We start from the raw sequence: 13333 nt of genomic DNA, 5'->3' as shown, positions 1-13333 counted from the left end.
GGGATGGCCGCTTACCGCAAGGCGCTTCCTTCGGTCCGTGTCGACACCCGCCTCTGCGCACGTCCGTTACTTTTGTGTCGGTTTCTTCGTTGGCTCACCCTCTCGTGTTTCCCGCATCCGCACCGTCGTGTCACCGCCGCCGTCCTCCTGCAGCAGCTCCCTCACGAGCTGCTGAATTTGCTCGTCGCTGGAGCCCTCGACACGCCCCACGATGTGCCCGTCGCGGTACGTCACAAACGTTGGGACACTGCGGATGTCGTGCAGGGCCCCCAACTTTGGGTTCTCGTCGGTGTTGACGGGGATGATGCGCACCGCCCTGCCGCCCACGCGCGCCTGCTGACACAACTCACTCGCGCTACTCAGCACCACGTCCGGGTCTGCGCGTGGCTCGGCGTCAGTCATCGCCTCTGGCTTCGACGTCCCGCTCGCCGCCGCCTCAGTGGAGGGTGACGGCGACGACGACGCGGCCTCAGAGCGCCCTCGCGCCTTGTGGCACCCCTCTGTGTCCAGCAACGCCTGCAGTTTGACCTTGGCGCGTTTGCACGGCTCACAGCAGGGCGTGTAGAAGTACACCAACGCCGCCCCCTCCCCGTTCACCTCACGCATGAATTCAAGCGGCGGACCGTGAAAGGAAGTGATGTGGTGACGCACCGCACGCGCCGACGACGCCGCTGCTGCTGCCGCCGCCGCCGCCGCACTGGGCGCGATTAAGGCAGACCTCCCCGTACGACGCAGCAGCAGGCAGCGGTGCAGAAACCCAAGCGCGGCATGCATCGCACTCGCAGCACCAATGCTGTTGCCCACTACTAACTATTCTATTCGGGTAAGCGCAAGGCTTTTGCGTGTTTCTTCCGCCACCCACCCCCACCCAAGTGCGGGCGCGTGTGTGTGCAGCAACACACGCAGAGACACATACACGTAGAGAGAGAGAGAATAAAGTGAAGTCAGCAACTAAGGCTCATACGCGCAGCAAAAACAACAACAACAACAGAGCCAGCTAAACTTGTGAAAGGTGGCATACGCACACACGTGCGCATACACACGCGTCCGCTTCGTTAGGAACAATTTACAGGGATCCCTCCTCCTCCTCTCTTTTTTTGTGTGTGTGTTTCTTTATTCTATAGACCAGGAGAGAAAAGCAGCAAGTTCGCGTCACCTCAGCCCACGCCCCACGAAAACAACGACTCATTCACATGCTGGTGTGTCATACGGCGCCCCCAAAAACGTTTGCACGACCTCCTTCCACTCCGCCTTCTCCAGCGGCGTGAGCCCGGCGTCCGAGTACAGCAGATACTGCCACACGGACGTCACGTTCTCCCGAAGCTCCTCGACCTCCTCGAGCACATCCGCCTCCGCCAACTCCTTCAACGTCACCGACTCCGCCAGCCGCCCCAGGTTCACAGTCAGGACAAGCAGCATCAACATCGCGAGCCGGTGCCGCCGCTCCCGGCTGCCAGACGCACTACCGCCCTCCTCCGACAGGAGTTCCAAAACCGCAGCCAGACGATCGTCAAAAAGCGCCTCAATCGGTGAAAAGTCGGCATAGTCGTCCGTGTCCGCGTAGGGAAGCTGCTCCCTGATCTCGTCGTAGTCGGCCGGGGGGTGCAGAGTGGTGCGAAAGCCGTTCAGGGCAGCCGTCATCGCGGCCGTGATGCCGACGAGCTCCTTTTCCTGCTCCACCTCCGCCATCATCCGGCGCCACCGCAGCGAGTTGGCCAGCCGCGTGCGGTTCTCCTCGGCGCGTCTCAGTTCCGACTGCAGGGACGCGAGCTGCTCCTGCAGCTGGGCGATCCTCAGCGTCTCACTCCGCAGCTGCGCCTCCTCGGAACGAATGGCCTCCTCCGTGATGTCCTCCTCCGTCAACCCCAGCATGTGCAAAGGGACAGCAAGGCCGCGCGAGGGCGCGACGCACTTCAAGCAAGCCTATGAACGGAACTACACAACAGAAAGGAGGCAAGGCAGGGCGAGACAAGGAAGCTGACTCGACCGTCGTCAAAGACGCTGCTTCTACGCGCGCCACAAACGAGACAAATTAGGAAGGCAAGCCGCGCTGGGGCCGCGGAAGGTGGATAAAGCCGCACAGACACTGACACACACTAATAACACGCCTGCGGCGGCAATCGAAAACGCCACAAGAGTAATGCAAAGAGCAGTGGCAACCCCTGCCGGCAGCTGAAGCCAACGTTTTAAAACGACACATCCATGTGTATGTATACAAATCGCCTCAGCCTTAACACTCCCTGACAGAATATAATGAAGTGAGGAAATAATAATAATAATAAAGGTATAGCGCACCTTTCCATGGCTATTCATAACGACCTCAACGAGTTCACTTCGGCAGCCAATAGCAAGTCCAAAAGCAAATCCACACTATTCATGCTCATCAAAAGCGCGTGCGAGGTGGAAGGCCCTACATCGGCGTTTAACCCGCCTCCCGCGTGGGCAGCGGAGGGGGATAAGCTGGGCAGGCTTTTCAAAAAACACAACAAAAAAAAAAGGATGAAACAGTTTAGTTTGAGGTTGTTGCCAGCGAAAATAATCCGCAGGGCTTGTGGCCACCCCCCCCCCTCGCAGGCCAGAAAGACATCGACGATGACAACAGCAACAGCAAACGTTTCCTTCACTCACTGGCAGACGCACACGCACGCCCTCCCGCACGCAGAACACATAAAATGACTGCTTCAGAAGGGCAACCGGCCGTCAACTCAGTGAAACGAGGGAAAGAAAAATTTACCAAAAAAAAGAAAAAAACGACAAGTGCGTCTGTAGAAGAGAAATAAACCTTCATGTGTATGTGTATATACGTATGTAGGAAGCACCCACATAGCATGCCGTACAAGAGGGAATAATAAAACAATAACACACACAAGAACAACATCAAAAAAAGAAAAGGACTTCCCTTTTTTTTCCCCCATAGATTGGGTAATCCACACCTCCACAAGAAGATTAAAAATGCAGTGTTCCCTCCTTTCTCGCCTCCACGCTGTAGTTATACCGGCGCCTCGCCCGGAAATACGCCTGTCTGTCCTCCGGTGTACTCCTTTCCAGGTCAATTCCCTTTGGTATGGGAACCCCGTTTCCGTTGGCGTCCATGCTGATAAGCACGAAGGAAGCGTGATTCGACGCCGCAAGTTGGCCGCCGCGCTCCGCAGTCATTTCGACATCCACCTCCATTGTCGTATTACGCACATACACGACTTTGGTCACGACCGTGGTGAGGTCCGTCGCGTACAACGGATTCCCAAAGACCATGTCATGCATGCCAACGGTGTGAACATGCGGAGAGCCAACGAAGAGACGGCCACAGTGGCGGGCATTCTCCTCCATCCAGTAGAGGATATTGCCACCAAAAATAGTGTTGTTCAAATTTACGTCAGTCGGCGTGTAGAAGTGGTTGCAATACGTTTTCGTTTCACCAATGGCTACTTTTACAGGTTTTGCACGATTAATCTCATCTTCAACACATACCGTTTCCGCATTCAAGTCCCCCTTCCCCTTTTGCAGCACCTTCGTGATGTTCCGCATGGTGCAGTAGCTTTCGTATCGCCTCATATCCACGGGAGACGAGATGCGCAGCGCCGGGACTTGGCCCTTCATCGCCGTGCCGATGTCGTTCAGCGACACGCAGACCATCGTCATCACGCATTCCCCGACATTGGTCGGTGCTGGACTGTCGTAGTTCTGCCGCCCCACGTCCAGGTGCACGCCGATGGAGGTGTCCCCAGTGTAAATCACAGTTCCGTTCACAATAAGAAGATCGCCTCGATACACAGGCCGCCGGAACATGAAGGCGTTAAACGAGACCGTTGCCAGTGTCATACCCATTTTCTTCAGCATCGTGGGCTCGTCCCAAGTGTTGGAGCCCGTGGCGTAAGAAAAGGCGATATGCGCACCACAGCGGTCAAGAACAGACAAGACTTCTCCCGCGGCGGCCCTGCTCCGCGCACTTGGATCAAAACTACCAAGGAAGTCGCATATTGTCCTTTTGGAGGCCTCACAGTCGCGGATCCCAACTGCCTGATTGCCCAGTACTATGGGGCCGTTCGTCTGACGCCGCAGGCCCACCGACCATGAGTGCGCGGCAGAAATAGCCGCCGGGAGCGTCAGGCGACGAAGCATTTAAACACGCAGAGGAAACGAAAAATAGAGAGAGAATAGATATGTATATATATATATATCTCTCCCTCCGAAGTACAAGAAGAGATGTGGATATATGCAAAGAGATCGAGAGAGGTACCTTCCCCCCCCCCAAGTTTCGTTCAATTTATAGGCGTCAGACTTCCTCCACTTCCTTTGTTTATTTTTATTTTTATTTTTTTTTCCTGCGTGCCTGCGTCCCCTTCTACGTGTGCTGGTTTCTCGCTACTCCAGCCTGTGAAGAACCTCTAATAATAATAATAATAATAACACAAACTATGCGGCTTACTTGCCCCCAACGAGAAGACACGAGTGAAAGAAGAAAGGCCACTGCGCTCGCCGATCAAAGTCCGAGCATGAACTCAACACTCCTCAGAGTGTCCAGGGGAGGGGTAACTGGCATAATTTACAACCAGCGATCACTGAGAAACAAGCAAAAACGAGTACAGAGAAACAACGCTCCAACGGTCCAATTGAAAGATACATGACCCTGCACGCCATGGCCCATGACAATTTTCCTCCTCCCCGGCACAAGTAGTCGTAGACACTTGCTCCGCTAGGCTTTGTGCACACGCACCTGCACCCTCCTCCCAACAGACCCACACACCACACACACACACACACATATACTGACGACGCTGGAAGAGATACTATTTTTTTTTTCGTTTCCGACATTTGTGCTTGTTTGTTCGATGCTCTTCTTCTGCCGCCGGTGGTGGCGGTGCTCATTATCCCTACCCCGCTCGACCGCGTGGTTACTCTCCCCAACGCTTCCGCAGCGCCTTCCAAGAAGAGGCGATCAAAAGAATGGCGAAGGCAAAACAAAAAAGAAAAGAAAAAAAACATCAATTAGAAAGGCAGTGAATTCATATGAGATTCTGACGACGCCGGTACCGTTCCTTCGCCTGAGCAAAGCGTAGCAGTTCTTCCCGTGAGGCTCCCGGCAGGTCCAGTCCTTTGGGGACGGTGATCTTCTGTCCAATCTCATTGGAGTTGAACAACACGAAGGAGGCCCGATTCGTCAGCACAATGCGTCCCTCACGCTCCACCGTAAGTCTCACATCCACCTCCATCGTCGTGTTATGGACGTATATGACGTCAGCTTCGAGCTGGACCCAGTCTGTGCCTAACACAGGATGCTGAAACTCCACACTGTGCATGCCCACTGTGTACACATTGCGGTTGCCTGTGAACACGCTGGCACAGTAGACCGCGTGCCTCTCCATCCAGCGCATCAGTTCACCACCAAATATCGTACGGTTATTATTCAAGTGGTAAAAGAGAAAAATGCGATTCGCCTTCGTTCGGGAGGAGGAAATGGGAACATGAACTGGCTTGGCCTCATTGACACTGCACTGCACGGTAGCTGCGGTGACAGACGCAGTTGCCATGGCGCGCGCTGCCGCCTCCTCCTCCTTTGTCTTCTGCCGCAAACAGAGGTAGCGCTCGTGGAGAGCAACGTCGTCCTCCGCTGTAATCTCAACTGCAGGCACCACTTTGAGCGCCTTCAGATTTGCGTCAATCGCCACCATGGTAAAAAAACTCTCCCCTGCTGGCGCCTCCACAAGCGTGGACGGAGACTGACGAAAGAAGCGGATGTAAACACCCAGTGAACTGGCGCCGCAAAACACAATCCTGCCATTCATCCGAACAGCGTCACCGTGCAGAACAGGGGACGAAAACCTCGTATGCATCACCCCCACAGTGCTGCAGCTAATGCCTGGCCTCAGCGAGCTCAAATGCACGTCCGCCACCCGCTTCGCACACAAATCCATCATTGCCAAGAGCTCCCCTGCGGCAATTCTCTTCGCAATGGACGTGTCACGCCCAACAATGTCAATCCAGTCTACGGTCGCCACCGGCTGCACACCGTTGCTGCTGTTTCCCACCAAAAGCCCGCGGCGGCCTCCGCACATGGGTCCCCAGACAAATGGACTGAGCCGGGAGCAACATGAATGCGTGAGCCGCTTCAATCTCAGCATCCTGTTCCTCTCCGTTGCTTGCACTGCCGCGTGAGTGGGGGGGGGGAAGGAAATGGGAAGGAACAGGAAAGAATTTGGGAGCTAAAACACAAAGACGGGAGGGGGAGGAGGATGGGGACGTGCCCACCACCGCCGCGCAGAAACACACGCACATGCACGACAAAACACGCCAAAAAAACAACACACCACCGCAAGAGCAAGAACTATATTACATACCACTGAGCCTCGAAGTATCGGGTGGTTACGGTGGTGACGAGGGCGCCGTCGCTCACACTTTGGCGCTTCTAGTATAATAGAATAAAGTGTGGAGAGACAGAAAAGAGAAGTGGAACAACCGGGAAAAAAAAGTTGGACCAACATCGGTTTATCTGAAAAAGAAAAGAAAAACGGGAGCAATAGGGGTTTGTGTATAAGCGATGATATACATAAACTCCAACTGAAGGAAAAACAACCACACAAGAAAGAAATGTGTATATAATTCTATTCCACCTCTAAACAAGCGGACATGCATCTTGTTAAATGTGTGGGCGTCTACATACATGCACACAAGCTTAGTTACAAAGGTATGTGGCGAGAGAGCGAGGGCAAAGCTGAGGGCGGGGAGGGGGTGACGGAAAGTGGGAAGCCGAACTCCTTCACCCCGCCGCCTCTTTTTTTCGCCTCAAATTCCAAAGGAGATGAAAGTAAAGATAAATGGAGAAAAAATTACGAGATATCTCGTCGTATTGCTATTGCTTTTTTTTTCAGTTATGTGGAAAGGGTTCCCTGTTCTCAATCACCGTTATTGTGTTTTTTTCCCCCTTCCTCTTTCGCTTTTTTCACCTGTATTTGCCGGCACCCTTCATTTCCTCTTTGGTATTGCCAATAATATATGTGTGTGTGCGTATGCATACGCGTTTGCCCAACTGCGCCACTGCCCTGACTCTCCCCCTCGGCGGCTCGCCTCAGCGCACGAGGTCGCTCAACTTCTCGACGATGCTTCTTCTCTCCAGCTTAAGGGAATGCAAATGATCAAGTCTGCTCACCTCCGTTGATGTCGCCTCCTCGTTTCCCACAGTCACCGGCGACTGCAGCATGAAACTTAGCTGCCAAATCCGCTCGTTGAGCTGCCGCAGCTGCTCCGTCAGTTGATGAATCTCATCCTCGCGGGAGTCACGAATCTCAGAGGCCTTCTGCATCAGCTCCTTGTTTCCCTCAGATGAAAGCACGGTGGTGTTGATTTGCGCCTTCTTCTCTTCCGTGTCCCGGGGGCAGCGTAGCAGTTCGCTGATGCCGTCCTGAAACCGTGAGATGAGCTGCGTTGACGCATCCCCAGTGCCGCTGCCCCCTTCTTTGCCGCGCACTCTGGTGCCGGCGGCGGCGGCGGCGGCGGACCTCGCAGGGTTTTCGCCCTTCAGCCCGCCAGAATCCAACGAGATTGAGGGCGATTTCCTCGGGAAGGGATGCGGGGACGACCGACTCGGTGGCACGGCCACGGAGGGGGTTGCGTCGCTCGCCTTCGGCGACACCCCGGGGCTGTTTTTCTTGCCAATTGAGTGCATTGCCTGTGAGATGTTGCGCTGAATCACCTTCTCTTGGGAGGTTCGCCTAGGCAGCGAGCGACGAATAGACACGAGGTGTCGCTTGTTCTCCTGTTGCTGCTGCTGCCGTTCCCGCAAGGCCTCCTCCGATAGCGTGTTGGGGAACTCGTTTTCGGGGGTAAAGACATCGACGTTCGTGGACGACGGAGCTCTAAGCACACCGTCTATGTAAGAGCGCGTCGACCGATCCCCTGTCGCCGTGGTATAGACACCATCCCCGTGCAGGACGTTCCGCTTCCACGTACACTCAAGCACGTTCCCCTCAATGAAGGTGTACACGCCTTTTCCATGGCGCAGCGGCAGCGGCTTTCCACTGTCGATGAATTCCCCCTCATACTTGTCTCCGTTTGGGTACAGCAGGGTGCCTGTGCCGACGACCTTGCCGTTTTTGAACTCACCCCGAAACACGCCCAGCGTGGGGAGCCTAATTTCTACCGTCCCATTGGGTTTCCCATTGAGAAATCCACCCAGCATGACGGTACCGTCGTCTAATGTCATTTTGCCATCCCCGGTGAGTTCATCCATGACAAACTCACCCTCGTACGTATAACCCTCGCGCTCCAAGCGAATTTTTCCCTGGCCGTTGCGCTTCCCACTCTTGAACTCCCCGCTGTAGGAGTAGTTCCCCACGACGGAATCAACGCCGTGTCCTTCCTTGACTCCTTTCTTCCACCCACCGGAATACTTGGAGCCGTCATTCTGGATCAACGTGCCTTCCCCATCCAAGTGGCCTTCCTTCCATGCGCCCTCATACCTCTCCTCGCTTCCGCTGAAGCCCTTCCAGCAGATCTTGCCCTGACCGTCGGGAAGGCCGAGGAGAAAGGAGCCCTCATAGTCCGCGTCCTCCGATTTGAAAACTCCGGAACCGTGCGGTGCACCGGCCTTCAAAGCGCCTCGGTAGCTCTGTCCGTGCTCCCACTCCCACTCTCCGTCTCCGTTGGGCAGCCCGCTGACCCACGCCCCTGTGTACTGCCCAGAGAGGTCGAGCCGCGGAATGAAGCCCCGAACCTCCACCGAAAGCGGTGGTGGTGGCGCCGGCCGTGGATCGGGCGTCACGAGAGTGAAGACGCCGCGACCAGAACCTTTGGGCACACCACCCATAAACTCCCCTTCGTACCGCAGCAGTACCTCGCCAATGCCAGGGATTGTCATTCGCTTCTTGTCCAAAACGCCCGTCCCATTGGGTTTCCCTGCGACCATCGCGCCCGTGTAGGAGCTTCCGTCGCGGTATTTCGCAACCACGTCATTCCCTGTCATTTCACCTCTTACGCAAGGGCCCTCGTAAAATACGAGGCCTACCCCCGCCGAGACAGCGGCATCACCTCTGAAAGATAGATGACCTTCAAGCAGGTCGTCCTGCCATTCTCCATCATATACACCAGCTTTGCTGTGCAACACTCCCTTGCCACAGCGACGATCCAATTGAAAGGAGCCTTTGTATGAATCACCCTTCACTGTACGGTGCTCACCCTTACCGTGGCGGGAGAACCCAGCACACTCGCCGCGGTAGCTGCTACCATCCGAGTAGAGGAACTCTCCCATCCCCTTAGGTGCGTCATCCTGAAACTCGCCCTTGTAGGCGACTATATGAGGATCACCCATTCGTGGAGTATACCCAGGCGTGCTAGATGTCCTATCCAGCTGCAAGTCCCCATGACCATGTAGCTTGTCATGAAGCCAAGCTCCTCTATAAACGTTTCCATTCACATACCTGCACTCGCCATTCACCCCACTTCGCTCCCCGTTCACAAAAGGTCCCGTGTACTCCACAAAGTCATCGACGCCTTCTGCCCCAAAGAGCTTCCCTTGACCATGCATTTTGTCTCCCAGCCATTCCCCTTCATACCGCCTACCGTTCAGGAATATGCAGACTCCCTTCCCGCTGCGTTCCCCCCTCACGAAGTCCCCCTCGTAGGTATACCCCGCCTCACCTGGGACGGTGTAGGTGCCCTTTCCATGCGGCTTATCTTGGGACCACATCCCCACGTACGTGGCCCCGCTCGCGGCCCAAAAATACTCACCCTTCCCATCCTTGATGTTCCCCTCGATCGCCTCGCCGTTGTAGCGGTCGCCATTGGGGAAGTTCCGGTTCCAGGTGTACCGCTCGCTCGACATCACGGGCAGCAATCACAGAAGTAGTCAACCACCGCAAGTAAAACAACAACAGTATAAAGTGGTCTCCTTGCGTTTTTCGTGGAGCCCTCAAACTGCAGCCACGCAGACAGACAGAAGCAAGGAGAGAGACAGAAAGAGAAAGAGCAGGAAGGGATGAGGCAAAGAGAAAAAGTAAAGTAAAGCAGAGAGGAAACGCAAGGAGCATTTTGACATCGTTTCTCTGGCAGTGGAAGAGAAACACCATCGCCGGAAAAGGGAAACTTGACGCAGCCTGCGGAAGTATCCGTGAATGCACGGAAGGGGCGGCCACCAAAGCCTCCAAACCAATGAGACCCCACCCGAGCACAGACACACACACACACGCACCCACGAAGGGAGAGCGAGAAAGAGACAAATAAACCCAAACCAACAGGACGACAAAACCATAAAAACAATGCCAAGACAAAATTAACCACGAAAAAAATAATAATAATAATAAATAAATAAAACATTAGAAGGACATTAGGTCATAGACCTTCTGTGACAATTAATTCCCACGCACGCTGTAATAAGAGAGGAGGAACAGAGAATTGTAGCGCAAAGTGCAGGGCTTGGGCAGTCATTCCCTTCTGCTGCGAGGTGTCCATGCTGCCGGTACTTTGAACGGGCCCCACAGAATACGTGTGAACAAGTTGCTCAGCACCACCGACAACTTCCTCATCCGTGTCTTCGCTCGCTTCTCCCCGCCTAGAAGCAGTCCTCGCGAGCGTTGTCTGCATCTCAAGCAGCACAATTTCCTCCCGAGGAATGAGCCGCGGCTGCAGCACCTCCACATAGTGCGTTGCCAGAAGCACAATAGGGCGCCGCTCGCCAAACGAAATCAGGGACAGTATCGAGGCTGCCAGCAATGCGGCACCATCCATGGAAAGCGTCCCCTTTCCAAACTCATCCAACACCAGCAAAGAACGCCCAGATCCAGCTCCTCCCTCCTTGTTCCGACTACTGCACCTCTGTAGCATGCGGCTCATTGAGACCAACTCATTCCCGAAGCTTGACTGCAACTCCTTCGCTGCGGAGGCCGAGTTTCTGTCGTTCAAATTGGACGACACGGTGTAAAGGGCCATCAAGGTGTCCAAGAGACCAATGGTGGCGTGGGCACAGGGGACATAGGACCCAATATGGGCAAGAAACACTGCATGCGCGACGGCTGTGATAAAGACAGACTTTCCACTTCCATTCGCCCCTGTCACCACACAAACTCGTTGTGTGCTGTGGCGAATATTTAGTGAATACGGCACGACTTGATGCGCCGCCGTCCGTGCAAAAATAGGGTGAAAGCCGCGGTCAATGACAAGGACGCCAGGCTCCGGCACAATCTCTGGGCGGCTCCATTGACCCTCCAACGCACAAAGGGCGAAGCCCATGAGACAGTCAAGTTCCGCACAAAGATGCAGCGGAATCAGTGCCGGTGACAGGACTATTAACTGTTGATCCAACTGGCGCTGAATCGCCCCCTCTCTCTCCAAAATGGCTGAGCGCACGTCTCCGAGCTCCTCATCCATGCGACGGGTCAATGGGGTCTTAAAGAAGGGCCCCTCCTCGGTTTGAAGCAGCAACTCCCAATCCGGTGGCAGATCCTCCTGGACAACGGACAACGGTAAACGAGGGAGCGTCACGACGTAGCCCCAATGCGGGGCAAACAAACACACCACGCTACAGCGACCCCAGACTGAAGGCAGGCAGCGGGACTCCTCATGTGCAACATTCGTCAACACCTCATCCAAACGGGCGCAGTGGGCGTGAAGTTCGTCTAATGTGGCATCAAAGCCCGCGCGGATATGCACGTAGGTTTTACTCAACGCCCCGCCAGGATCTCGGGAAAAAGAAATACCCCCATCAATGAGACGGCCCATTTCCTCCAGTTGAGTGTTTTGACAGCTTGTCACAATACACAAAAACAAAGGTATGGAATGTGCCACAGGAGAGAGCAGGGAAGAGATGCGCAAAAAACCCTTCACAGTGCGTAAAAGGTTCTCATAGTCGGTGGTTGTGTGCTTTGCCGCCCGAATCTTTGTGAATATGTTGCTCGTGTACCGCACATGACGCAGTGCGCGCCGCAGCTGCACCATGAGATCATAATTCTCCTGTGCTGTAAAAAATGAGACGACGTCGTACCGTCGCCGCAATTCCTCTTCGTCCCGCACCGGAAGGGCAAACCACTGCCGAAGAAGCGCCCGACCCAGCACACTGCACGTGCGATCCACGACGCTTAGCAGAGAAAGGCCCTCCTTCCCACGCCCAATCCCTTGATAGTCCATTGGATGCGGTTCTGTCCGACGAAGCTGCAGCGCAGACAGCGTGTCCTGATCCACGTACAGCAGACCCATCGGAGGCACCTCGACAACGTCGGCTATGGGACACTCGCACCGCTGCAGGTACGGCAGGAGCGCGGAGAGCGCCATTAGCATCACATGATTGCTCGGGCAGATACGGGAGTTCCACTCCAGTCGAGTGACGCCTCCCCACAGGAGACTAAGAAGGTCCCAAATGCGGCCCTCGTCAAACTCGCGGGGGGCGGTGAGAACGACGTTCACGCCAAACAAAAAGGCAATATCCAGCAGCACTTGCGAGCCCGCTGAGGGGATCAGCACCGCCTTCGGCCTCTTGAGTGCGAGAAGCTGCGCCACCCACGCAATGTCCCCAGGCACATCCATCGCACTGCGAATAACGACCTCTTCACTGCGGTCCGGCACCACCGCGGACTCGGCGCAGCTCACCTGGCAGGTGGCGCTGTCGTAGGAGGCAAAACCCACGCGGCTGCGCAGAACCAAGACGCTAACTATCACCTGCGAGGTGAGGGCCTCTTCGGCCTCAGATGCATCATTCATCGTCCAGCAAACCTCGGCACAGGCTCCCGCAGCTAACAACTAAAACAAACCATAAGGGAAGAAAAACAAAACAAAACACAAAATGAACACAAACAAAAGAAACAAAAAACAGGACAGAAGAAGCGACACCAATCAACGCACCCAAACAAGCACACACAAAAGACCAGGGCACAAAGAACAATAATAAAAAAAATACAGAAAATCGGAGAGATTACATCAATAAAATACATAAATTCAACCTTCCAATCATATACAGAAAAAAAAAAAAAGAACTACAACAAAAACCGCGCCCCACAGCATTCCAGCGTAAAAGAAGAAGAAAAACCTAAAACATGACTACAAAGGCGAACAAAAAAAATGCTCCAAGCAAAACACATTCCAAACTTTACCACTACAGAAACCCTAAGAAGACCATACTTAAACACCACAAAAAAAAGTTTTAAAAAAATTTCGTTGGCTCGCACTCACTCGAGACGGGCGGGGGCGGTATTGTTGCCGATGCGAGGCTGCTCTCCGCTGCCGCCTCCACCGGTGCGCAAAAGCCGTGCCCGCTTGATCTCCTCGCGCTCCGCGGCAATCTTCACCTCCTCCTGCTTTGTCAGATGCGAGCGGTACTCCACATCTTGCTGCGCCGCGTCAGCACCTCCTCGTT

At 54.6% G+C, this 13333-nt stretch overlaps 6 protein-coding genes across 6 annotated transcripts, besides 13 other annotated features; all 6 read right to left on the bottom strand.

The window, feature by feature from the left end:
• Positions 1-66: 66 nt before the first annotated feature.
• On the bottom strand, positions 67-774 carry Tco025E_06573 (thioredoxin; the record flags this gene model as incomplete). The annotated part of the gene is made up of 1 exon (XM_029373448.1): positions 67-774. The coding sequence occupies one exon, from the start codon at positions 772-774 to the stop codon at positions 67-69; it is 708 nt and encodes a 235-aa protein (XP_029226446.1).
• Positions 775-967: 193 nt separating this feature from the next.
• Positions 968-990: a microsatellite.
• A 195-nt stretch (positions 991-1185) lies between these two features.
• Tco025E_06572 (uncharacterized protein) lies at positions 1186-1872 on the bottom strand (the record flags this gene model as incomplete). Its single annotated transcript, XM_029373447.1, has 1 exon — positions 1186-1872. One exon carries the CDS (start codon positions 1870-1872, stop codon positions 1186-1188), a length of 687 nt encoding a protein of 228 aa, XP_029226445.1.
• Positions 1873-2265: 393 nt separating this feature from the next.
• Positions 2266-2282: a microsatellite.
• A 562-nt stretch (positions 2283-2844) lies between these two features.
• Positions 2845-2884: a microsatellite.
• A 62-nt stretch (positions 2885-2946) lies between these two features.
• Positions 2947-4119, bottom strand: Tco025E_06571 (ATP-binding protein Cassette (ABC) superfamily; the record flags this gene model as incomplete). Its single annotated transcript, XM_029373446.1, has 1 exon — positions 2947-4119. The coding sequence occupies one exon, from the start codon at positions 4117-4119 to the stop codon at positions 2947-2949; it is 1173 nt and encodes a 390-aa protein (XP_029226444.1).
• A 35-nt stretch (positions 4120-4154) lies between these two features.
• Positions 4155-4178: a microsatellite.
• Positions 4179-4292: 114 nt separating this feature from the next.
• Positions 4293-4321: a sequence feature (A-rich).
• Positions 4322-4386: 65 nt separating this feature from the next.
• Positions 4387-4407: a microsatellite.
• Positions 4408-4730: 323 nt separating this feature from the next.
• Positions 4731-4762: a microsatellite.
• A 193-nt stretch (positions 4763-4955) lies between these two features.
• Positions 4956-4980: a microsatellite.
• Positions 4981-5003: 23 nt separating this feature from the next.
• On the bottom strand, positions 5004-6119 carry Tco025E_06570 (ATP-binding protein Cassette (ABC) superfamily; the record flags this gene model as incomplete). Its single annotated transcript, XM_029373445.1, has 1 exon — positions 5004-6119. One exon carries the CDS (start codon positions 6117-6119, stop codon positions 5004-5006), a length of 1116 nt encoding a protein of 371 aa, XP_029226443.1.
• A 944-nt stretch (positions 6120-7063) lies between these two features.
• Tco025E_06569 (MORN Repeat Containing 1 protein) lies at positions 7064-9814 on the bottom strand (the record flags this gene model as incomplete). The annotated part of the gene is made up of 1 exon (XM_029373444.1): positions 7064-9814. One exon carries the CDS (start codon positions 9812-9814, stop codon positions 7064-7066), a length of 2751 nt encoding a protein of 916 aa, XP_029226442.1.
• Positions 9815-9909: 95 nt separating this feature from the next.
• Positions 9910-9951: a microsatellite.
• Positions 9937-10007: a microsatellite.
• A 150-nt stretch (positions 10008-10157) lies between these two features.
• Positions 10158-10184: a microsatellite.
• Positions 10185-10272: 88 nt separating this feature from the next.
• Positions 10273-10300: a microsatellite.
• A 20-nt stretch (positions 10301-10320) lies between these two features.
• Tco025E_06568 (putative mismatch repair protein MSH5) lies at positions 10321-12681 on the bottom strand (the record flags this gene model as incomplete). The annotated part of the gene is made up of 1 exon (XM_029373443.1): positions 10321-12681. The coding sequence occupies one exon, from the start codon at positions 12679-12681 to the stop codon at positions 10321-10323; it is 2361 nt and encodes a 786-aa protein (XP_029226441.1).
• A 37-nt stretch (positions 12682-12718) lies between these two features.
• Positions 12719-12792: a microsatellite.
• Between the last annotated feature and the right edge of the window lie 541 nt (positions 12793-13333).

The sequence above is a fragment of the Trypanosoma conorhini genome (assembly GCF_003719485.1).
Source record: "Trypanosoma conorhini strain 025E chromosome Unknown Tco_14.4_contig_00449, whole genome shotgun sequence".
Classification (NCBI taxonomy): Eukaryota; Euglenozoa; class Kinetoplastea; order Trypanosomatida; family Trypanosomatidae; genus Trypanosoma; species Trypanosoma conorhini.
This window is presented reverse-complemented; position numbering and strand designations above follow the sequence as displayed.